This window comes from Denticeps clupeoides, chromosome 5 (assembly GCF_900700375.1).
Source record: "Denticeps clupeoides chromosome 5, fDenClu1.1, whole genome shotgun sequence".
Lineage (NCBI taxonomy): Eukaryota > Metazoa > Chordata > Actinopteri > Clupeiformes > Denticipitidae > Denticeps > Denticeps clupeoides.
Window position 1 is genome coordinate 16,568,273 of NC_041711.1, and position 23,754 is coordinate 16,592,026.

The 23,754-nt window shown below is 41.3% G+C and overlaps 3 protein-coding genes across 8 annotated transcripts; 1 reads left to right on the forward strand and 2 right to left on the reverse strand.

Moving 5' to 3' along the window:
• The first annotated feature begins 548 nt into the window (after positions 1 to 548).
• On the forward strand, positions 549 to 2,811 carry LOC114791041 (putative claudin-24). 2 transcript variants are annotated; one of them, XR_003749894.1, is made up of 2 exons: positions 549 to 1,463; positions 2,641 to 2,708. XR_003749894.1 is itself a non-coding variant. In XM_028981550.1 (2 exons), the coding sequence occupies exons 1-2, from the start codon at positions 645 to 647 to the stop codon at positions 2,714 to 2,716; spliced, it is 729 nt and encodes a 242-aa protein (XP_028837383.1). In that variant the 5' UTR covers positions 549 to 644; the 3' UTR covers positions 2,717 to 2,811. The 2 variants fall into 2 exon arrangements, 1 of the variants encoding a protein (XP_028837383.1); XM_028981550.1 differs by having other exon boundaries at positions 549 to 1,297; positions 2,641 to 2,811.
• A 937-nt stretch (positions 2,812 to 3,748) lies between these two features.
• On the reverse strand, positions 3,749 to 5,812 carry LOC114790001 (claudin-34-like). Its single transcript, XM_028979553.1, has one exon. It carries the CDS (start codon positions 5,055 to 5,057, stop codon positions 4,278 to 4,280), a length of 780 nt encoding a protein of 259 aa, XP_028835386.1. The 5' UTR covers positions 5,058 to 5,812; the 3' UTR covers positions 3,749 to 4,277.
• Positions 5,813 to 5,933: 121 nt separating this feature from the next.
• Positions 5,934 to 23,431, reverse strand: shroom2b (shroom family member 2b). 5 transcript variants are annotated; one of them, XM_028979545.1, is made up of 11 exons: positions 14,723 to 15,096; positions 13,869 to 13,970; positions 13,217 to 13,314; positions 13,002 to 13,130; positions 10,609 to 12,877; positions 10,440 to 10,501; positions 9,076 to 9,777; positions 8,446 to 8,982; positions 7,636 to 7,807; positions 7,038 to 7,310; positions 5,934 to 6,830 (listed from the first exon to the last, which is right to left on the reverse strand). In XM_028979545.1, the coding sequence occupies exons 3-11, from the start codon at positions 13,243 to 13,245 to the stop codon at positions 6,561 to 6,563; spliced, it is 4,443 nt and encodes a 1,480-aa protein (XP_028835378.1). In that variant the 5' UTR covers positions 13,246 to 13,314; positions 13,869 to 13,970; positions 14,723 to 15,096; the 3' UTR covers positions 5,934 to 6,560. The 5 variants fall into 5 exon arrangements, 4 of the variants coding, with proteins under 4 accessions (XP_028835378.1, XP_028835376.1, XP_028835375.1 ...); XM_028979543.1 differs by having other exon boundaries at positions 13,217 to 13,234; positions 14,723 to 15,095; XM_028979542.1 differs by lacking the exons at positions 13,217 to 13,314; positions 13,869 to 13,970; positions 14,723 to 15,096 and adding exons at positions 20,043 to 20,191; positions 22,890 to 23,427.
• Positions 23,432 to 23,754: the final 323 nt, after the last annotated feature.

The window sequence follows — 23,754 nt, forward strand, 5'->3', positions numbered from 1 at the left end:
TGTCCACCCTCCTACACCTAGACGTCAGATTCTTCATAGTTATCAAATCTTAAATCTGATTCGCTATAAAAAGCCTTTTGTTTGCATTGAAAAGGACTTTCAGTCATCCTTGTACAGTAAAATATATTTATAAGTTACATTTTCACATGTAATTTTTTAAAATACGTGTTTATTTGAAAGTCTAGAATTAACATCCATTTAGCATGTTTTATTGTTTGTGTTCTTTACCTTATTCCATTCCATATTCTAAAGAAATTTGAACAGGCATCGCTCATTAAACCTGCAAATCTGTTGTGTGATCAGATGCATGGGAAAGCGTTGAGCAGACATGTGAATGAATGATGCTGTTGTTTTCATCTCTCACTCGCACTCTCACTGGCCACTGACAAAGCAGCAACGGCCAACTGTGAGGGGAGGCGGCGACATGTCAGAACTGTATGGTCTTCTCAGCTGCCGATGATGCGTGCACTTTTTGAGGGATCAAACTGATCTTTGGGGAGTTCCCCCCAGCTCAAGCTCTCGGTAATTACCCAGTGTTTGGAGGAAGTCTGCCGGCGGGTTCTCATCTCTGCTGAGCAAGCAGGCAGTAGCTGAACACAACTGGACAGCACTGGTCAGGGCAGGGCACCAGGACACTAGGCTCCATGGATACAAGCGTGTGCATTCTGGAGCTCCTGGGGGTTTTCTTCTCTATTGGAGCCTGGCTCTGCTCATTGGCCACCACCATCATGTCGCAGTGGCTGACCCTGTCAACCGACCTGCTCCCAGCTGAGAGCTACGAGCTGGGCCTGTGGGAGACATGCGTCATTCAGGACCTGGGCATACTGCAGTGCCGACCATATGACAGCCTTCTGGGTCTCCCGCCAGACATCAAGCTGGCCCGAATACTCATGTGCGCAACTGTGGCTACTGGCTTTCTCGGGCTGCTGCTCGCCATTCCAGGCATCTACTTGGTCAACAGCTGTAAGGGGACAGAAACCATTCGGGCAAAGAGAGTTTTGAAGATGTTTGGGGGTATCCTCTGCCTTGCAGCTGGCATCCTGGGTATTATCCCTGTGTCATATATAGCCCACCTGACCGTGCTGCGTTTTTTTGACGAGTCAGTGCCAGATGTGGTGCCACGCTGGGAGTTCGGTGATGCTCTTTTCTGTGGCTGGACAGCGGGCTTATTGCACTTGGTGGCTGGCTCGCTACTGGTGACATCCTGTGTTTATTTACAGGATGAGCCCTGTACTCTGCCTGTGACTTTACAGAGGAATAGGGGTGGCATTCAGCACTCATACAGAAAACGCTCTGAGTACGTATGAGGACGAGCACCTGGGTTTCTCCTAGTGGCCCAGGGAGCACCTCAGCCCTGCTCTTACTAACCAAAAAGCTGGGACAGTGGTGATACGGAACTGCCCCGTGGTCTTGTTTTTAATGGATGCTGCTATTTTCTTCATTAAAAAAAATCAATCAAACAGGTAATCCAAGTTTAAGTTTTATGTTGTAATATAAAATTTTTTGTTTCTTTAAAATGTCTGTAGTCCTGATTTTCTTTGACATATTAGACAGTTATACATCAAGAGATTTCAGTGACTGTCTTATATTATTGAATGTTCCATTTGATTAGATCTAATTCAATATTATTTAGCAATTTTGATAGGAGAATAAACATAGAATGATAGATTTGGGGATTGATTGGATTATGAAATTTACCTTTGTCATTTTCCAAAGCAATTTAGTAGTTTTATTCAAATACCAATTTATATCCATTAGAAATCAAGATGATTGCATAATCAGATACATAACATGCCACAACTGATCTGTTTGTGCTATTTACTGAGACAAATTAGATTTATTCAGTTATCATTGACTTGTACTGTAAGAGCAAAGAAGGTTACTTTTGGGTAGTTAGCTTTGTGTCTGTTATAATTTGTAATAATGTATAATGTGTAGTATTTGGTGTGAGTCTCAAACTCTTACAATTATTGTTGCATTACATATTGTACATATGTTGTATGTAGCAATACACGAGTGTATCATTCAGTATGAAAAAGAAAAAGGTAAAAGAAGTAAGACTAAATCAAAATCCTTTATTTAAAAAAAAAAACTACTTTTGATTGTCATCTGTGATTTTTTTTTTTTCTGTGAGTGTGTGTACTCAGAATTTGTGTTATGCCATCCAATCTGGCACATGCTGCACTTTGGCAAGAAAAGTATTAACTTGCCCTGACATAGCAAGACTATTAAACAAGTTTTGAATCTAATCATCCATGATGCCCGTGGTGGTTCCTGAGTTAAGCTGCAGCTAACGAATGCACTAATGAAAATGTGTTTCATAGAGAGTTCTCAGCAAGTCATTCAGCACATATTACTTTGACATCATTTCACAAGTATGCACATGTCATGACCCATACCGAGACCTTTCTGTAATGTTTAATGCTCAGGTGTTTGCATGTTGCTAGGATCTTTCTAGTTCTTCTGGTCTTTGACAGACATCACATTTCACCAGTGCAGCTGTAAGAAAGCCTCCTTTGTTGCTCCTCAACAATGAAGTCCTTATGTGTTTATATGCTAATCTTGCCTACAAATGTTGGTTCTACATCAGAGAAGCACAAGGAACGATCACTTCATGTCCATTTCCTCTGACACTTCCAGGATGAAAACGTCAAAAAGGCCAGTGAGACCAGCATCAAATATGTCTGGATGTATAGCCGTGGTTGGATGCATTTGAGTAAGGTGTACACAGGACTATGTTGCAGTAGTCTCATGTTCTCATGTCACAACAGTTTATCATTACATTAATCCACCTCTTCTGTCTGCCTCAGATCAAGCATGTTACATAATCACCCTGGACTCTTATTCCTATTCTATACCAAAGAGATAAAGTCCATCATTTTCTTTTATCCCATAAATAATCTTTGAAATGTGTTGTAATGTAATAGGTGCATTAATTATTGTATTGCATCTTCATTCAGACAAGTTAATATAAACATTTGTACCTATTATTTTGTTCCAATTACTCTTTTTAATTAAGATAAAGCAGACCTTTTCCATAAAGGCAGGTTATTATTAAATTATGTTACATTCCATTATTATATGTATAATACATATAATATGTATATATGTTGCATAAAATACAATATAATTGTGTGTGTATGTTATATACAGTATGTGTGCGTGTGTATATATATTATTGTAATTAAGTTTATGTAAGCAGATTTAAAATGAACGAATGAATGAAAAAGCAAAAACCCCCAAGGTTGCATGTCAGTGTTTTCAAGACCCACCCACCACCATGAAATCTTGTCTTGATCCCTTCAGTGGGTTCATATATAAAAGCCATTTTGTTCCCCTGCAATACTAACAATCAGTACTTTGATGGCCCTGCTATGAGAGGTCTGGAGTTAACCTCACGTGGTTGCCGCTGCCATCCTCCACTCTGGTTCACATGAACCAAGACTCACAAGGTTCCACCTTCTACACCTACAGGGGTGCTATGACTTGCATCATTTCCTGTCCACACACAAATTTACCCTTTTCAGCTATGGTGACACCCACTTTGGAAAGAAAGCTGCAAAGAGTGTACATACAATTACTTTTTTTTTTTAATTCATCATTTATTATGTATTCAATTTTAAGTTGTTGCTCATAAAAGCAAATCTATGATCTTATACATAGTCTATACATATATGACATAACCCTTAGCAAAGCATGACATGACAAAATGTTAACAGATTGTGATTCTCACTATTAGGCAGCCAAATATCAAATAATCCAACGTGTAATATAGTCAATTTCTTCCTTATACATGGCATATTTATAAACACATAAACAGGGATGAGAATAATAGAACAGCTAAGGTTTTAGTTATGGACAATAGACATTGCAATTTACTGTTACTGGCTATTGCTTAAAAAAAAAAGTTAGAACTTTTTTTTCCTTTAGAACCAGCAACAGATGATGTTGGGAATGTTTACTTTAAAAAAGTAGAAAATTTGAAATATGCAAGCCATTTGCTTATTAACAAACAGAATTATTATGCTGCTAGCTAGAAGAAACCGTTCTGAGAGGCACTCCGTAAACAGAAAATCTGATTAAGTACGTGTCAATGTCATCAGGGTTAGAACTAATGTTGTAGCATAAAGGTATCAACGATATCCACCAAATTATGATAGAATTATGAAAAAGAAAGGGACAGTAGATGAAAACCTAGTAAACCCAGTTATTGTTAGAACTAATTTTGCCTCCCCCAATAAATGAACAATTCTGCATAATTTAACAAGGGCTTGTTGCTATGCATGCTTTTGAGATTCAAAGGCTAGGTTGTCCTTGCCACCGCAGACTTTGTTTCTGTCTTTACTACATACCAGAGACAGCGGTGAAGAGAGGGCAAAAACCGGATTTGAGTCTTGAGGCTTTGCTGGCCATGACGACTGGATTTGGTAATCCATTTTGAGAGGAAACTGGTAGGTTAAAAACACAATTCCACTGGTAACCATCATTATACTGGCAGATATTCCTACAGCGATGCCACCCCCTACATGCTGTTCGACAGGGGCAGGAGGTACGTGGAATATGTCAGGGAAGGCAATTGTCTGGTTTTGCACCACTGAGTTAAAATTGAGACAGAGTGGTATGAGAGAACATACAGCAGTCAAGAGGTACAGAACACCACCCAATGAAAAGGCAACCAATATGTGTATTTTCTTGTCCAATCCAAAGAATATGTTTCTCAGACCGTAGATCACGCTGGCACTGGCAAGGAGTCCCAAGACTGCCGCTACCATCATGAGCACTTGAGCCACAGCAATCTCCCATGGAGTGAATGCGTCTGAGAGTCTCATCTTCTGGCAGAACATCACCCGAAGCTCTGGGCTGACTAGGATGTGACTGAAGAAGCAGACTCTCCAGATACCCACCCAGACCATTCCTGATGTGATCACGGAAACGTCAGCCACAACCCAGACCCTCCATTCCACCAGTCCAGTGGTGACCACTGTAAGGATCCATCCAACGGCTCCCAGCCACATTGCTGCATACTGGGGATGAGCTGTGTGAGCCAGGTAGACCATGACACCTCATGTCCTCATGAGTCCTTTCAAAAGACCTCACAACATCAGCACAAAACCCTTACTCCACCATTATGACAATTCAAGCGCAGGTCCTCTTCATAAGTAATGAGACCAGTCTTACTCCAAACTCATGGGTCTTCCACTGTTCCCTCCTATGCTCTTGTCTCTAAGATACCTGCAAAACAAAACAGCCCAGGTCCCATTGAGAGGAAGAAAGGGAAAAAAATGCTTAACTGCAACTAGAAGAGAGCAACTAACAAGGTGCTGATTAAAAAACAGCACAAATCAACAGAGGTGACTATTTTAACACAAACAAAGTAGTGATTTGGGCACATTTTTCTTCATCCCCGGTTCGACATAGCAGTTAACATTTGCAGCTATTAAATCATTAACTATTAAATATTACATAATTGTAAAACATTTCATAAATATCAAATATAACGCAATTAATTATAAAAACATGGATGTCTCTAAAGACAAATAAGATTTTAACGACAAAGCATTGTATTAAATCACTATAAAAAGGTTATATCAGGAGGAATTTACTATGAAATTTAATATGAAAAGGCATTTCTTTACCTCTGCTAAGTCAGTGATTGAGAGTTGAAAACCCATTTTCCTGGCTATCGTTACTCTTAAGAAGGATCCTTATTGTCTAACGTGAGGATTTAACTTCCCCATCTTGCTCTCATTTGCAAATGTAAGGCATATACAGTGTCCATTGTCCCAGTAAAAGACTGACTCCTCATATTTACCCAAGCAAAACCATACACAGAGGAAAAGGGGATGCTGAATCATGATGCAAACCACTTTGCATGCAATGGCAATTTTACAGGCAAACGTCACTATGTTGTATGTAAATAAGTCAGACAATAATTATTTTATTTTTTTAATGATGTCATTCAGGTTTGTGTCATAAATAGAGAAAAGCTTGTTTATTGCTGTTTTGTTGTAAAATGACACTGCATATGTGGGTGTATATACTCCATTTGCTCAGATCCATATGCACAAGTTCACATTGATGGGTAAAAAGTTACCCAAGCGTAAAATTATATGAAATGAAAATCTCCCTCAGCATTAGATGGTGGAAGTAAAGTGCTAATAGATTCAAAAATTTGCTGTCAAACTTTAGACATTTTTAAGTTATTAAAGCAGAACTAAGTAGCAAGACTCATATCAGATATATGACCTTCATCATCATATAGTCATGATATATTTAAGGGATAATTTGGTATAACTTCATTTACAAACATTCAGGTTGTAATGGTAACTAAAGTACCACTGATGATCAAATAAATATGATATATACAATTTTCAATCCAGAAAAACTACTTTAGAGTTTTAGTATATTTCAAATATGTACAGGTTTATGTTGCTGATTTCTCATTTTTCCTTGATTACATCATTACAATAATCTACAGAAAGCATCATATTCCCAGACTTGTCTTCTATCCTGCTATTCATCCTCTTCCCTTTTCTCTCTATAGGGAAATATTCTCTTCTTTAAATCAGTCTCTGATCCAGGGGCAGGCTGTCCTTCAGACACTTCAGCTGCTCCTCTCCCAGCTTGATCTTGTCCTCTAACTTGCGCTGCTCTATGATGAGGGCTGACTTCATCTTGACGAAGTGCTCGTAGTCGGCCAGCTGCTCCTCATTGAGGCAGCTGGCCAGAATGCTGTACACCACATGTTCTCGGCGGTCCAGGTTCTCCTTCAGTTCCTTGGCATCTTCATGCTGTCTGATCAAGAGATTCCGCTTCTCTGTGAGAGTGAGCTGGGATAATGAGACAATTTAATGGTTTAATTGACTGAAATAAAATAGCAAAAAGAGCGACACATAATTTACACGGTTATGACAACTATGTTGGTGCAAAAAATCTGTTGTTGGTAGTTTTTTGGTTAAAAATGATTACTGTGTATTTTCTTTGATATCAGTATTTTCTAAATTCCTAAACTTGAAACAAATGTATCCCTCACTCACCTTCTCCTCAGGTGCAACTCCTTCTTCCAGGTTGTTTAACGCATTCTCTACTCTAGCTAGTCGGCCAGACAGAGACAGTAACAGGCTGACCACTTTATCCAGGTCCCCGACAAACATGCGGAACTTGTCCAGCTCATTAGGCTTGCAGATTCCCTGAACAGTAGCCTCCACTTCATCCCCCAGAGCATTGTTGTCCTGGATGTCCTCCAGCAGACTCTCCCGAGCTTCATTAAGCACCTGTAGTTTCTTGCTAAGACTGTCAATCAACTCTTGCTGTGGAGGAACACACATGGTCACTCACTGTTCACTTTTTTATCCAAGAGATAATTAATCAAATAAAAGTACTGCAAGTTGAAATATTGTCATGTCTTGCTACTGCAGGAGAGTGGAAGTAAATGCTGTAAATGTAAATGCTGTAAATGCTACATATAGTCTACAGCCAGGTAATTTCCCACACATTGTAAAAAGGGCTCATAAAATGTAAAGTTGGTTAAACACACCTTTTAATTACAGAAGAAGACACATTGCAATATTTTAAACATGAATTGACAATAAAGGGCAGGGATGAAAAAAAGTGACTTCCTGTATAAGGTCTTACTTTTTTGTCTGAAAGGTCATAATCCAGCTCATCCTCTGAGTCCTGCTCTCCCATATGTTCCTGCATATCCTTCATCTTGATCAGGAGCTCTGCTTTGGGAGCTGACGTGCTGTAGTAGGACGAACTGGTAACCAGGGAAGCTGCAGAAACTGCCAAGTCATCTTCCACTCTCCTGCAGTATAGATCAAGTTAAATGCAGGTGCAGGTGAAATCTCTAACTGAGTCGTTACAGATAAATGCACATTAAATGCATTATACCGACTGGAAAGCTCAGAACATTATCCGGGACATTTCCTGGATAAGTGTAAAAATGTGATCAGTAGGGGGCAGCAGTGGTACGGAAGAATTGTGAAAAAGCCAACATTACTCAAGCTCAGGAATGCCCACCAAGCTATCACAGAACTAGTTATTTTGTTTTGTAGTAAGGACATTGCACTAGCTTACTAGTACTAGACTAGACTAACTTACTAGTAGTAGTACTAACCTACTCCACTTTGTGTCAATGAGCAAGACTCTTAACCAAGTGGAGACTGTCCCTGTAAGTACTGGATAAGAGCATCTAAATGCCATAAATGTAGATATTTACAAAATACTCCATACTTCAATGGTCTCCTTCGAATTGACATACATCACATTTTTAAATAGACAAAAAATACCTGATACCTGTAAAACAATACCTGTAAAACAAGTTTTGTTCTCATCATAATGTTGATATTATACATAATCTCAGTCATCTGTGCACTTCAGTACTTTTAATAACTTCATACAGTTCCTCCTGCTGATGAGAACAATTTAATGAAAAAGTCCCACCTCTCCTCTGTGTTCCTGGGTATGCTCAGTCTGGGGATGGCCTTCCTACGTTGCTGGCTTTCCTCCAGCAACTGCTCTCCCTGAGGGTAGATCCCTTCCATCAGGTCCATCGTTGTCATCATCTTACTCTGGTCGAGGACCTCAACAAGAGACTTATCTTTACCCATAATATCTCTGGCCAGTTTTTCTCGCTTCACGTCCTCATCATAATGCTCAGTGGCTGTGACACTGAGCAATGAGGCTGGCTGGCAAGTTGGTGATGTCCTCTGAGGGGCCTCACTGAAGGTGAGGGTGTCTTCAGGACTGGGGTTGCTGGCTTTCTCAGGCTCCTGCTGAGTGTTGGCGCAGAATATGGACTGTTCCAGAGAGCTAAAAATGCCAGTTGAAGACTCCACAAGTCCTTCAGGGCTTCCTGTGGTGCCGCTGGAAAAATCATGCTGCCACCCTTCTCTTTTGGAGCCATTCTCATCATGGATGATTTTGATGGGAATCTTCTTCACAATGCTGTTCACCTCTATTTTCTCATCCATCTTATTACTGCAATAAAAAAAAACATACTGAACTAACACTGCATAAAAAAACATTATGTATAGCCTGCAAAGACAATATTTTCAGAACAGACTGAGTTACCTGGGCTTGGTATCAGCCTGCATGGGTGTTGGAGGCTTATCTGTCATCTTCTGAGGAGCAAATAGTGAAGCAGAGGTGTGCGCATCATTCCGGCAGGGAACTGTCAGGGTTGCTCCTCCATGAAATAAAGGAGATGAAGAGGGAGGAAGAGGCACCACTGACTTCAGTGTGTCCAGCACTGACACTGCTGTCCTGTGCAGGGCTTTCCACTCATCCTCCAGAGAGTTGTCCTGCTCTGTGATTCTGCTGAAGCAAGGAGAGCCCCTCAAGGTGGGACTAGTGGAGAAGGCAGGGCCTGGGACTTGTGCTGCACTTAAGCCAGGAGAGTGGGCTGGCAGAGAACGGACAGCCTGGGAAGAACCATGGAATTCACTGGAATCTCTTGGGGAGGATGTGGTCTCCCTTTTTGTGAGATTGTCCAGCTTGGGTGGGGAACTCCTCTGTGGAATGGATGCCTTCTTTTTGGGTAGGGCAGGTCGCTCAGACACTGCATCACTACTAGAGTGGCCAGGGTTAGGTGGTGGCTCCAGGCTGGGTTCTCTGTGGTTGGGTTGGTGTCTGTGGTCTATGGGGTGGGGAGCTGGCATGCTTTTTTGCTCCGAATCACTCTTTGAGTTGGAAACTGGAGGCTGAAGGAAGTGGTCAGGCTGTCCTGGTTTCTCCCAGATCTTGGCCTCACTATAGCTTCTCAGCGATGAGACACTGAACCAGAAACAAACATTAGAAGTAAGGCACCAGACGAAAACCAAAACCAAGTAATAACACAAAAACAATCATTCAGACTAATTAACCAAGCAATCAAACCAAAAACATCAGTAACAAGTACTTCATAGAATGGGAATAAAAAGTGCTTCTTCTCAGGAACTTCCGTAACAGTGGGGGAGTGTCAGGACCAAGGATAAATGGTAAATGACATTGCATTGAACATCAACATGGATATATTTTGAATATATGGATACATGGATATATCCCTTACATGAAATATTAAACTTGAAATGCCAAAACATAAGTCATGGACAACAATATTTCAACAATACCCCAGAAATGCCATTGTTTCACTTTTATGTCCATATGGACATTCATTACACTCAACATCATACAATGGCAGACTTTAATGGGATTGACACAATAGAAACTATGTTTACTTAAGACATTCAAAACCTCCTCTGAAACAGTGTAAAATGTAAAGTGTATGAAAATGTAAATGTATGGAATTAAAATGTAAAGTCTTTTTAAGGTTCCTCTGTTTGTCATAAGAAAGGTATCACTCACACATATGAACTAATCCACTTGGCTATTATAGGTATCATGGAACTGCAGCAGGTCCAGACACTGGCGCAGTAAATAAATATGTGTATTCTCACCTAGAAATATGACTCTCTGGTTTGTGTTCTGGACAACATGTCCTCAAGGGCAGAGGAACTTTCTGGAAAATAATGTAGAGAAGTTAGCTCTTCCAGGACATGGATGACAAATAATTTTTGGCAAGTGTGGGTTCATGAAAAAAAGGGAAGCAAAATAGTTTAAACTAACCAGTTCATTAAAGTCTGCAGAGGGAGATGATCTGGACCTCTCATGGACACATGGTGTTTGGTTCTTCTCCTCTAGATCTGAATCAATAATGTTTTCAGCAGAGTGAAACCTTCCCGTGCTCTTGCTGTTTCTTCTTTGCATGTTCCAAGTGGCTTCATACTCTGCAAAGGTTCCCAGACGATGCTGTTCTACCTCATTCGTCTTTAGACGTTGTTCTTCTCCAAAATGCTGGTCAAATGGGGCACTTATTTGCTCTCTGGAAGCTGAGTGCCCTTTGGTCTTTCCTCCAGTGTGATCCCCATTTGATACTGGTTGTGCATTTTTAACAGTAGGCGCTGGAAAAGCTGGTTTTGAAACTCCTTCAAAGAACATACACCTGTCAACAAATGACTTTACAGAGTCTAGATTCAGTATCTTCCCTTCTATACCCACTTCATTGATCTTATCTGGCTCTGAGAAGGAATGAACTCTTTTGTCCACGGGAAAGCGCTTTCTGCTGCCAATGCGCGACACATGGGAGGTGCCAGATCCAGGTTTTCCTGGCAACACATCACTGATAGTGGCATTTTTTTTATGTTGAACTGAAGATGGGAATGGCTGGAAGGTTTCACTGGCAGGCAGTTCCAGATCTCTTCTTTTGAATGAAGTTGCCTGTAGAACCCTGGCTTGGGCTTCCTTCAAATTGTCCTTGTACGTACTTGTAAAAGAGCCATCTGAGGATGAAGTAGAGGTTTCCAGGGACCTCCAGGCCTCTGTTTCCTCTTCTACCTCTGTAGCACAGGTAAGGGTAGCTGCACTTCGACTTTTCTGTAACTGGGCTCTCTTTGTAGCAATCTCATTGCGCAAGGTGGTGGCATATCGGTCACTTCGTCTGCCTTGCTTCCCATTTGAATTCTCTGAATACTCCACAGGTGAAACTATGGTACTGATGGAGGTGTCCTGTTGCTTCCCTCCCAAGGTGTTGTTCTCTTGTGAGAGACTGTGCAACATTGGGGTCTTTTGGGGACAAATTTGATTGCCTTCTAGTGAAATGATGGGGTCTTCTTGGGATGGAGAGATGATTGCTGTGCTTCTCTGAGGTTCATTATCTGGATATCTGGTTAAGTGAACCTCAGCATTGCCTTCATCATTGATTCTTTCCCTCCCTTTTGCTTTCCACCCATCAACTGAACCTTCTGGGACTGCTCGAGGGCCATTTGTTGTGCTTATATAACCATTATGTTTTCTTCCATTTGTGAAAAGCTGCTGAGGTGCATTATATGTGCTCTTTAAGCCTTTTTGAGAGTTTTTATCTTGTGTCACTTCCACCTTTGTCTGAGAAGCAACCTGGCTTGTGGTCTGTGCAGGCTGCTGAGCTGTTATACAGTAGTACCTGATTTGAGTTGCTTTGTCTAGAGTTTGGTTTGTGACAGGGCTAGACAGTGGAGAGGTGGAGGTCCTAATCTGGCCATGATTATTTACACTGGTGGCTCCTGGTAACTCCTGTAGGCTGCGGTAGTAGGAGCCAACACTTTGGATCTTTGCTGCAGGTGCAGTTCTTGTATGTAAATACAAATGGCTCTCATCACTATGCTGCCTCTGGTGATCAGGCAGAGAGGCAAAGGGACTCTGACCTTGTCTGACATCCGTACTGGATAAGGAATAGTGTTTGTGTGGGTTAAGCTGATTGGGGCTGTAGTCATCTGGGGACAGATACTGGTGGAGAGTGTTGTTCTTTAATAGTGAGTTGTAACTGTGGCAGGTCTCTGGTCCTCTCCCATTACTGTGCATATTCCTATGTTTTTTCTCAGTTGCTTGAAACAGCTGTTCAGCCATTCTGTTCTGGACCCTCTGATAGCCAGCAGATTTATCACCGTTGGGAAGCTGGTCATGGCCATTTGCCACTGTGTAATTTTCAATATGCAGCAAAGGCATTGGGGGTGATGGACATAAAGCTGTGGAATTGTTAGGCTCTGGAACATGCCACACAGGTCCACAGGTAGATTTGCTACCTATGGAGGAGGATGAGTATCTAGAGCCTGTCTGATCCTCTAACCGTGGGCTGACTCGGCCCCCATTTCCAACAGGAATCTGCACATGTCTCTGTTGCTCACTCTGAAGCCCTCTAATTCCTAAATACTCCCTTTGACCAGTGAGATCTATGCAGCTCATGGGCTTGGCTGGTAACGTGGGGTCAGAACAATCCACATTATCAGCAGTGTTGGACTTGCTTGATGATTGCCGTTGATTTGTAACACGCCAGCAACTAGAAAGGTCATTTGATGGAGAACTAAAAATAAAATAAAATCTAGAATTAGTTTCTTGGTTTATGAGGCACAATCCTCATACCTAATATACAGAAAATATGGAAAACTGCAACTGCAAAAATGTGTTCAAAGGAAATGCCAACTCACCTATTGTCATATTTTGACAACCAAACCGGCTCAGGTCCAGGTGTTGGCTGAATTTTTGGCATTTCTGGAAGATTCTCTGTCAGTTTGGAAGAGTGCCAGGAGTGTGGTCTTCTTGTAGGGTCATTCATTCTGGTAATGAGAATCACAAAATCAATGAATTTCAGCAGCTATATTTTCAAATCCATCAAAGGAAAAAGCTGCAAAATATAACATACCCCTTTGAACGATTCTTTCTGAAGTGCATGCGAGGAAGTCAGGATAAAGATTTATGCTTAACATAGGAACGACACCTTCTAAACCTTTGTATTTAGCACTGCAAAAAATGGTTTTAATTCTATATATCAGTGGGAGATGAGTAGAGACACTACACTATTTAATGGCTCTTTGACAGGGCTAGTTAAAATATCAGCACACTAAGAGGATTAAACAAGTAATTCCAAGCAAACACGTGAGGTGGCCAGTTAAACCAAAACAGATGCTTGAGGCACGTACTACATGTACAGGTTGGAAGTGATACAGCTAAGGTGATGAAAAGAGGTATGGTTTTCAGTAAAATGTTAATGAAATTGACAGAAGTGAATGGAACAGAAACGTAAAATGGTTGTAACCATGTTTGTTGGAAACCAGTAGTAAAGTAATGGAAGTATTTTTGGGCATGTAAGAACTACTAAATACTAAAATGGTGCCATGGATACACTACAAGAAACATATGAGCTCAGGGAACATGGAAATTCATACATTTGCATGAATGAAGGAGCCAAACAGGTACAAGCTATAGATGGTTTGCTACTGGAGATGACGTTGGTTATTTGCTGGTCATGGGGTCAGGGTCACTAAAATAAGAAGAACCTAGATGCTGAACAATACCTCATGGAACTTCGCAAAATCTTCGTGAGAAAATTCCTGGCCACATGCACCTCACTCTCGGCAGGCATTGTCTGTGTTACAATGTCCACCATTTTCATGTTCCTAAACAATGAAGGGGAGGAACACACTGATTCACCAAGCCCAATACTGTTAGGAAACAGGGGCCATATAACAAATCTGTAGGTCCACAGACCAACAATAAAAGTAATATCCACAAAAACATACAAGCCTCAGCACATATAGAAAGAGTTTCAATCGTGTAATGAACGTTTAAGAACACATTTTAATTCAGCCCCTCTTTTACAATGAATGTAGACTCAGTCTGGACATGGTTTACACCAGAGACATGTCAGTTTCTACTGTTCAGCTTATTTAGCAACAGCATGTCATTGCTTCAGTATACGAGAGTACCCAGGGCTTGACTCATGTCTAAAAGGGAAGGATCAGTATAGATGGCTTTCAATAGAAATGCAAATGGACCATGTTTCTGTTGGCCTTATCGCCAAGGATACAAGGCCTCCACAGAAATTCCTGAGTGGAGGAGAGGTGGGGGCTGGGAGCCATTACTCACGTCTTAAAGAAGCTAAATTTTACAAAGTTTTAAACTGTATATTTCCCATTTTAATATAAACAACTAATTTAAGATTCTCATATTCTGTCATATATATCAGGATATGAGAGGATATGAGAAACACAACTGTATTTAATTTACAAGAAACATTTTAATCACCACTTGCAAATACTTACTCATGTTAACTTGTAAAACTGGAGTCATTACAGTACGTTTCAAAATACTATTAGCAACAATAAAAAAAAGTTCATTAAGCTTGATGAAAATTGCAACGCAAACTTACCAAAGTCTACTGAAGAAATAACAAAACAGCAAAGCCGCAACAGTTCACTCTGGGAATGAAAGCACAATGTCCTGGTCTGTTGTAGCATCAGAATTGGAACATTAGAAAGATCTGGCACAAGCAGCCTGAAAAATCAGGTCTCCGTGGCATTTTCTTCATTCCTCGGCTATAGTGCATTCCTCAGTAAAGTATCCAGACAACAGCTGACCTACAAGCCAAGCTTTCACAAAGGTGTCCACTAGCACCACAGAAACTCATCAGAGAAAAGGCTGCCCAATCAACAAGACACAGGGACAGAAACTCCTCGTCAAAACACAAGCACACACCCTTGGGGTCTGTGACTCGAAGTGGATGTCCCCGTCAACAGGAGATTTCCTTGGGGATTACTGAGCTTATGCTCAGTGGGGGTGGGAGGGTATTGTCATAACAAGTCTCCTTGCCATAATCTGGTGCCCTGATTGGTTGTTGGGCTGCGTCTCAGCCACCCCTCCTGTGAGGGGCATATTAAAATATAGATATTTTTTTTTGGCATCTAAAATACTTTTAACGATTAATTATTACTATTTTTTGTGATGCATCCTTTAAAATCTCACACAAACATAAAAAAAAATGCAGATGCCTGACATCCCATTTGTAAAAAGAGCAACTGTTTCTGGCCGATAATGTCGGGAAATCTTAAACACACACAGATTGTGTCAAAACAAGTGGATCTGCTTTGAGGTCTTTTTACAGTGCTTTTAATTTGTAGACAGGAGCCAGGCATTTTTCCAGCCATGACGAAAAGAAATACATGAAATCAATGCTTGAAACTCAAACATTTACCTTGACATAACACCAAGCTGTCTAAAAGTACAAGGTCAAATTCTGATCCAGGGAGTTTTGTTTTTCCAAACTGTCTGTGGCAGACTTTTGTAAGCATTATTTCCTCTGGCAAACTTCCTGTAGGCTTAAAAGGACTACTGAGTAAAAATCCAAAGTATTCATTACCAACAAACCAGGATAATGTTTCAGGGGCAATGGATCCTTATAAACTGATAAAAAAGATCATTATTACATTGAAGTTTGAGTGTGAAGCAGATTAATGTGTCAAAGGGGAATTTCTAATTGAGTCACCACCTAGTTGTTCAGGAACCAAAACAGCAGAGATGCCAGACAGCACACATCCCTGAGCCCAGCCTAGTCTCTGAATAGCGTCAGACAGCGGTGACACAAAAGAAAGTGCCACCATAATCACAGAAGGGCTTATAGAAGATGGGAAACCTCTGACCCATCCTGGTTATGGACCCTTTGTGTGCTGTACTCTGAGGAGAGGTGTTTTTCTTTAAACATAAAAAAATAGGATTCAGATTATTTTGCTTGAGCTATATTGTTATGAAGCAAGTGATATATCAAATTATTTATTATTTAGAAAAAACAGTGATTTCAGTTAAAGAAGGCAAAGGTGTTTGATTGTTTAGGCCCTTGGTTCTCAAATTGCAGAGTACCGCTGTGTACTGCAGTGTATACTGCCTGTGTATTAACAGTGGATGAAAGTCAATCATAAATATAACACTGCCTCTTGTGTAAACTAGTTAAATATGCCCCTCCTAATGTATTTTAGTGTGAAGTCATAATGGTAGTATTTGGATAGACAAATATTTGGTAGCTGTCACGAAAGGCTTGAGAACCACTAGTTTAGGTAGTTAACAGTAGCCTGAAACGTGTCAGGCGGTACGTAGAGACCACAGTGCGTCTTTGTGTTAAGCCTCAGTGTGCTTCTTGGGTCTGACCAGGGCAGAACAAGCGATACGCATCTGCCAAAGCAAACAACAGGAAGGGCTGACTGTTCGCTTCTCTGCTGCTTCTGCAGCCTCAAGGATTTCACAGCAGCAGGCAAACACAAACAGAGAGGCCAGAGGAGACGTGTGCGTTGGCTCAGCGATAACACAGGAGGAACTTTAACAGCAAAGACTCTTCACTGAGCACTGGAAGCTTAAAAGCACAAGGTGAACGCACCTCTAAAATCTGTTGACATACAAGCATTCTTCAGCTGGGGTTGGCATGGCATTCCCAGAGAACCCGTACTGCTCTTTCTGTCTGGTTTTTTGGACTCTGTCAGCCTGACGAAACAACGGACTGTCAAGACCCGTAACAATCCAGCCCACTTATGCGACAGAACCAACCATTGCACTGAACGACAGGGGGACGGGAGGAATGACTGGATACATCCTCTACCATGTGACAACAGAAGCAAGACTTCCATTTTATTATGAATGAGTAAGAAATGCATTATATTTCCTAAATATGGCAATTTTCAGAAACAAACAACAAAAGTAACCTAATATTTAACTTGAATCATCCTCTTTAAACTGTACACAGGATTTTCAGGTTGTAATTGGATTTAGAAGTGGAATCACTACGATAGCAGAGAGACACACAATATCTCACTGTTTACACTCTTATCAACTAATAGTAATAACAATGGAAAAGACAGGGTTATGAATATATGACATGAATACATTTAACTACTCACAGACAACTATTGGCACTAGATGGCTCAGCTGGCATGTTTATGGTCAGGTCCTACTGGGAGACAGTCTAGTGACTACATTCAAACAAAACCTAAAGCACTCAATAACAGCAGGATTGTCATCAGTACAAAGCCACAAGGCCTGATAGAGTAGATAGCATTGAATCTCTGTATTTGCGTAAATGCTTATGTGGCTGTGAAACCTCAGAAATGTTTTACTGGAGTAACCTTTGTTGGTCCTCATCGTATGGCAAAATAGAGAATAATAAAGGCAATCAAACCCTATTTATTCAGTATGAATATTTTTCCACTACAAAAATATACAGATGTAGTCTCTACAGATCAAAAACTTGGACAGAGGGTCAGTGAGTCTTGTCAGCATGTCATTAGGTGATCATTAAGGCTGCCCTGATACAAGGCTGTTAGCTTTCTCTGATTCTTAAAACTGTGGGATATTGTGACAGTGTCGGCAGTGGCACGTCTTTTCACGAAGCGATGACAGTCACCCACCGACTGCCTCCGCCCTGACATCTGCCCAAAGGCCTCCCTGGGTCCCTGCACTGGAATTCGTACAAAGCCGGGTTAGGTCCGAAAACCCTGCTCAGGCCAACAATGGCCATCCCACAGGCCTCCTTTTGTGAGTTGTGTGCACTCACCTGGAAAGTAAAGTCCTTTTGTTCCACACGCCATCTGTAATGGTGTCATACATAAGCGTCACATTTCTCCTCTGCTCTATGTAAAAAAGAATTTGACATCTGAAAGGTTCACACAATAAGTAATAAAAAGTAAAACAGGCTGTGGGTATACTGTCTACTGCTAAATGATCTGTGACTTAGTTTTTAATATGCAACAATATCATGCAAATATCCTACTCTGAACCCAGTTACTGGGTAAGCTTGTGACCATGTGTTTCTTGGTGCCAGTCCCGAGCCTGGGTAAATGGGGTGGGTTGCGTCAGGATGGTGTAAAACGTTTAAGAAATCAATTTTGCAGACAACCAGACCTTTTGATTTGCTGTGGCAACCCTAGTAGCCAAAGAACAATAATGTCTTATATATGAAAATGTTCTAATTCCCTGAGCTACTAAAACTCAGTTGGAATGCTTCTGATGACTTGCTCTATAAGCAATGTGGATGTGGGTAGCAATGGTGGGAGTTTGTTTGTTGAGGGGATAAAAGAGTGACAGAGGCCAGGCTATGTGTCAAACAGGAACTCCCACAGTAACTCTTGAGGCTCCAATAACTGTGTTAAAATGACATTATCAGCACTGAGATAACATTGGTGATGTGGGAGCAGTGACTGTGTTGATTTCAGAAGGAAAAGGACACCCAGCATGATATTCTGAGTCACGTCATCTATGGTCCTTGGTGTGAAAAACTATTCAACACCTAGATTCAGTATTTTGGCACAACTTCTGAAACGTAGCCCTCAACCCTCCAAGTTAGATCAAGACCAAGAGTGAAGCTTGGGACATAAGTCATGGACATACTGGAGACCCATACCAGACCAAAACTGGTGAATAAATAAACTCATGTGAAATCAGAGAAACGTGAGACAGGGAAAAGTTCATGGCCAATCAGGATTCCGAGTGGTGTGCTGATGGGAGAATAGGGTCTACTCTCAACACAGATGACTCATATTTTACTATATGGATGGAATGAGTAATTACATGCACAGGGACATTTCCAGGGTCAGAGGTGGTAGTAGCCTAGTCAGTAACACACTCGCATATGAACCACAGAGTCACAGGTTCAAACCCCATTGTGTCCCTGAACAAGACACACTTAACTCTGAGTGTCTCCAGGAGGACTGTCCCAGCTGATTGTAAGTCACTCTGGATAAGTGTGTTTGCTAATTGCATAAATATCAATGTCATTTTACCAATTAATGTATTTACTTGACAGACTAAAGACCTTCAAGTTTTCTGCATGGTGCCTATGGTAATGTACCAAATTTATGAAGCCTCGTCTTCACTCTGATAACGCACAGCTGTGGCTGACTAGGCAACACGGATCAGGGTCCTGTAAAGAGGAGACGGAAGCAGAGTGAAGATGCGTCTGCATTAATGTGGAACTCCGAACACCACTCCTGACAACTGCACATGCCTTCAGGTCAGTTTGAGTTCTTTTTTTTCTCCTTTTGGCCCTCGTGCCTTTTTGTGTTTATTATAATAAAAAATCCTTACACTTCACGATTTACCACTTCTGCGACTCATTCCCCATCGCACCCCGAGACGTGACAGCTGTGAGTACTGTTCTTCAGTTTATAGCCCAAATACACCAGTACACCTATGTGCATAATAATACCCTCAATAAATGTGTCTGATGAAAAAGGCATCTCAGCATACACAGCTGCCACGCCCATATGCTAAATGCAGTCAGTAAATACATGGAAATGCAACACCTGAAGCCAATTGTGGTCCATGCTCAGCGTTCTTTATACAGATATCCACCATTTAAAAGTCTGTGTCTACAACAATTCCAACTATAAATGGTAGGGTAGTGTATATGTGGTGTATGTGTCATCCTATGGGTCATACAAGCCCCAATGAAGGAAAGACTGAAGGGTTGCATGGAACACCATTCACATCTGGGGCTGAATAAACAAAATGACTTCCATAACCCAAAAAGAAAGCCACAGAGAGCAAAGCAGATCCACTGCCAAAACTGAGTTCATTTTGGGAGTCAGGACATAAGCAGTGGTCTTAATATTCGCCCTTTCAGGCCAAAAAGAAAGCTGTGGACAGACATTTCCTGTACAAATGTCTAAAATAATTTGGCATTACAGGGGAATATTGGCAGAGAAGCAAACCTTCTGACGACCAGTGTCAGTGCGTTGTGGGATCTCTTGACCAGGGAGATGGCTTCTTGTCTGTAGCCAGTGAGGGGAACGGCGTTAATGCTCACAATCTCATCTCCAATCAGGACACCAGCCACTGCAGCTTTGCATCCTTCCTCCACCTGACAAACACACACATCTGAGAGATTAGTCAACCCACGTTTTCAGGAAAATGAAAGTGAAGTGGTTGTCATTGTGATACACAGCACAGCAAATGGTGACATAACAAAATGTGACCTCTGATTTTAACCATCACCCTTAGTGAGCAGTGGGCAACCATGACAGACACCCGAAGAGCAGTGTGTGGGGACAGTGGCATCTTGGCGGTTCACGGATATTCTGATTACGGTTCCGCTTCCTCACCCACTAGGCCACCACCACCTGGCACCACCACAGGATTGTTCTGTCCCACAATAACGTTATAAGGAAAGGCAATGTACTAATATATTTGCACTGATCAGGAATGTGCTTCATTTGGGGGAGGTTGTGGCTGATAACACACTCACTTACTACCATTGTGTCCCTGTGAAAGACACTTTACCCTGAGTGTCTCCAGGAGGACTGTCCCTGTAACTACTGATGCACGCTGGATAATGGCATCTGATAAATGCAAGTAAATGTAAAATGTAAAGTGTTAAAGTTTCAAGAATTTGAAAAGTCATTAATAAATTAGGCATCTCTGTTTCTCCAAAGATAGCACAGTGTGAGAGCCCTGGGCTATGGGGGCTTTCTGGCAGGAAAGTGATGCACACTTAAAATAAATGAAGAGGTCTGAGCAATAGGCCGTTAGTCTGTTGTTAAACGATGGGCAAGGATGTGGAATTTTGAATTTTTGGTTGATATGCTCTTGAGGTTGCTAATGAACGCCTGGGAATGCTTGATAATGCAACATCAGCCCATAAATATTAGCTCATTTAAACAACCCAAATAAGCAGAATTTCTACTGTCACATCATTCTATGTGCAAAAAAACGCAGACACTATTTATAAGAAGGCAAGAGGTCAAAAATAACTTCTAAGCTGAAAGACACAGACAAATCACCTTGAGCAATAACAGATGAGGGGGGGACCCAAAGTCACCGCACTTACTACCACTGTGTCCACAATTAACCCTGAGTGTGTGTCCAGACTGTCCCTCTAACTACTGATAGCAAATTACTCTGGATAAGGGTGTCTGATACATGCCATAAGAATGGAAATGTGTCAGGATGTGACTCTGAGGGGTGGAACTCCAGCTCCGCGGTTTGGTCCGAAGTTTGAATTGTCAGTGTTGTGTCCCTGATTTCCCAGATAGTTTCCAGCTGTATAGTACTACAAATGTATCGGATCGTGTCCCAGTCGGGTCACAGATTGTTCTCATGTCGTGGTTTGTGGTCATGCTTTCTGTAATAAACCCCCTTTTGTTGGAAGTTGTGCAAGTGCGTCCATCCATACACCCCATCCGCCATTTAGTATACCTTGTTGTATAAGTGTACCCTACCATTTGAAAGTTTTGGTCCATTCAGAAATGTCTGTGTTTCTTTCATGACAAAAAGTGATTCAATACAAATAATCACTGACAGATTTTTAAATAAGGATGTGGTTCCTGATGCACCCGTGTACTGGTGTAAATTTGGCCAGATTTTAGCTCTACTAAAATCATGTGTTTTCTAAAAAACAATGACAAAAGTGACAGTGACAGTTTAAAGTGACAGACTTGGGATAAAAAACACAGCATTCAGTTGTAATGTTGTTGATGAAGTTCCTCCCTACATGTCTGCAGATATTCCATCATTAACAGCCATTTCCATGAACATGAACGGTGTCTGGACTGGAGTGTTGACCCATGTGATGTCCAGACAGTTGTTCCCTACACTGAAAAAAACACAGGTTCAACTTAAAAAAACACCTAATATATTACGTGTCCTGCTGTTTAGGTGCCATTTTCAAGATCTCATGCAACCATTAGCAATGAATGGAAAATGGTTTATTAAAACCTTAAAAATGTTACTTTTGACTTACTAACAGTGAAAAGCCACACTCAGAATTTGTGAATAAAGGAACCAGTAAGTAAATGGTTTAGCACTATACCCCACAGCCCTCTGGCACAAGAAGTGGAACCTGAGCGGTTGTTCTAAAAAATGCATGAGCCCGAAACCTCGGATTGCACACAGAGGCACATTCCACTGTCGCTATGGAAACCAGGGATAAGGGTACCTGGCTATGAACAGAAAACCACGCTTCCTCATTCCTTCAAAGCAGAAACAATTAACATGCTCCTTGTCTGCTGTCAACCAGGGGGTTACAAGATGGATAGACTTTCTGAAGTTAATCAGCCTTGGTATTTGATTACAATTATGGTTAATGTCCTTCACATAAAGCCAATATTAAGTTATTCATTTATTATACAATAGTATATGCATTAACACACTAATAATTGCATGGAAATAATTTGTATGTCATATAATATTAGGCATCCACTCATTTAAGGATCTGGATGAGTTTGGAATAAAAAAAAATCCTAATTCAAAATGATTAATTAATTATAGAGTTATAACATACCTGGTTTGTCTATCACACTCGCCTATGAACCAGAAGACCCAGGTTCAAATCCCACTTACTACCATTGTGTCCCTTAGCAAGACACTTGACCCTAAAATTGCTCCGGGGAGGGGGGGCTGTCCCTGTAACTACTGATTGTAAGTCGCTCTGGATAAGGGCGTCTGATAAATGCTGTCAATGTAAATGTCTACCGATCGGGGTCACTGTGTCATTATGTACCGAGTTTTTCCCGAATCCCACCGGCTCTAAAGCGATGTAGATTAAAGTAATAAACCGTTACCTTGGTAACGAGAAGCGGCTCCCGGTGTTCCCGACCTCCCTTCAGGGTGAAGCCCCACGGAGCCCCTCCGCTGAGGACCAGCTCCACATGCGTCCATCCCCGACTGTCGCGGAGCACTTCCATACCTGCGTAACTCCCTTAATGCGACCAAACTCCAAAACGGGGATCGGACGGGAGGTCCATGGCACAGCACACGGTGCACACAACAATTAAGAATTTGGGGCTTATTTGGGATGCACGTCAGATAAAACTAAATCCACCATCAAGTCCCGTCGCACATGGAAAGACTGTCGCTAAAAACAAGAAGAAGAAGAAAAAGAAGAAAGCGTGCAACCAACAGTTGGTGAAGTTGGTGGTGAAGTCGGTGTTGAGGTCGGTGTGAAGTCGGTGTTGAGGTCGGTGGTGAAGACGGTGTTGAGGTCGGTGGTGAAGTCGGTGTGAAGTCGGTGGTGAGGTAGCCCCGCATGTTAAACGCAGCTCAGCGGTAAGATGAGAACCCGGCCATGTGCCGCCCAGTCTGGCCAGCAGCGGGAACAGACAGGGAATAAAGAAATTCCTGCACCACCATCTACAGCAGGAAAACGACACTGTACCACGCTGTTTTCTAAATATACATCACATCTTGGTCGGAATTATTGAAAGAAATTCCTAACTATTATTTCGTCTAAAAAAATGTAATTAATTCCTTTAATTAAAATTTCAGTTGTTGCGTAAAACAATATTAACACTTACAATGAAGAATGGATTCAAATAACATTTGTATAGTTTATGAGTAAATATTCTGAGGAATTATTAAGAAATAAATAATGGTTAATACATCTGCCCTCGTTTCAGTTATTTGTATATAAAGTGCACACGGAAATGT

Excerpts from the sequence above, each read along its gene's own strand:
- LOC114791041 (XM_028981550.1), top strand. The coding sequence starts at position 645 with ATGGATACAAGCGTGTGCATTCTGGAGCTCCTGGGGGTTTTCTTCTCT. Across the intron at positions 1,298-2,640 it reads TCATACAGAAAACGCTCTGA|GATGAAAACGTCAAAAAGGC; the intron begins GTACGTATGAGG and ends TGACACTTCCAG.
- LOC114790001 (XM_028979553.1), bottom strand. The coding sequence starts at position 5,057 with ATGGTCTACCTGGCTCACACAGCTCATCCCCAGTATGCAGCAATGTGG.
- shroom2b (XM_028979542.1), bottom strand. The coding sequence starts at position 23,012 with ATGGAAGTGCTCCGCGACAGTCGGGGATGGACGCATGTGGAGCTGGTC. Across the intron at positions 20,192-22,889 it reads AGCCGCTTCTCGTTACCAAG|GTGGAGGAAGGATGCAAAGC; the intron begins GTAACGGTTTAT and ends TGTGTTTGTCAG. Across the intron at positions 9,778-10,439 it reads CCAGAGAGTCATATTTCTAG|TGTCTCATCGCTGAGAAGCT; the intron begins GTGAGAATACAC and ends TTTCTGGTTCAG.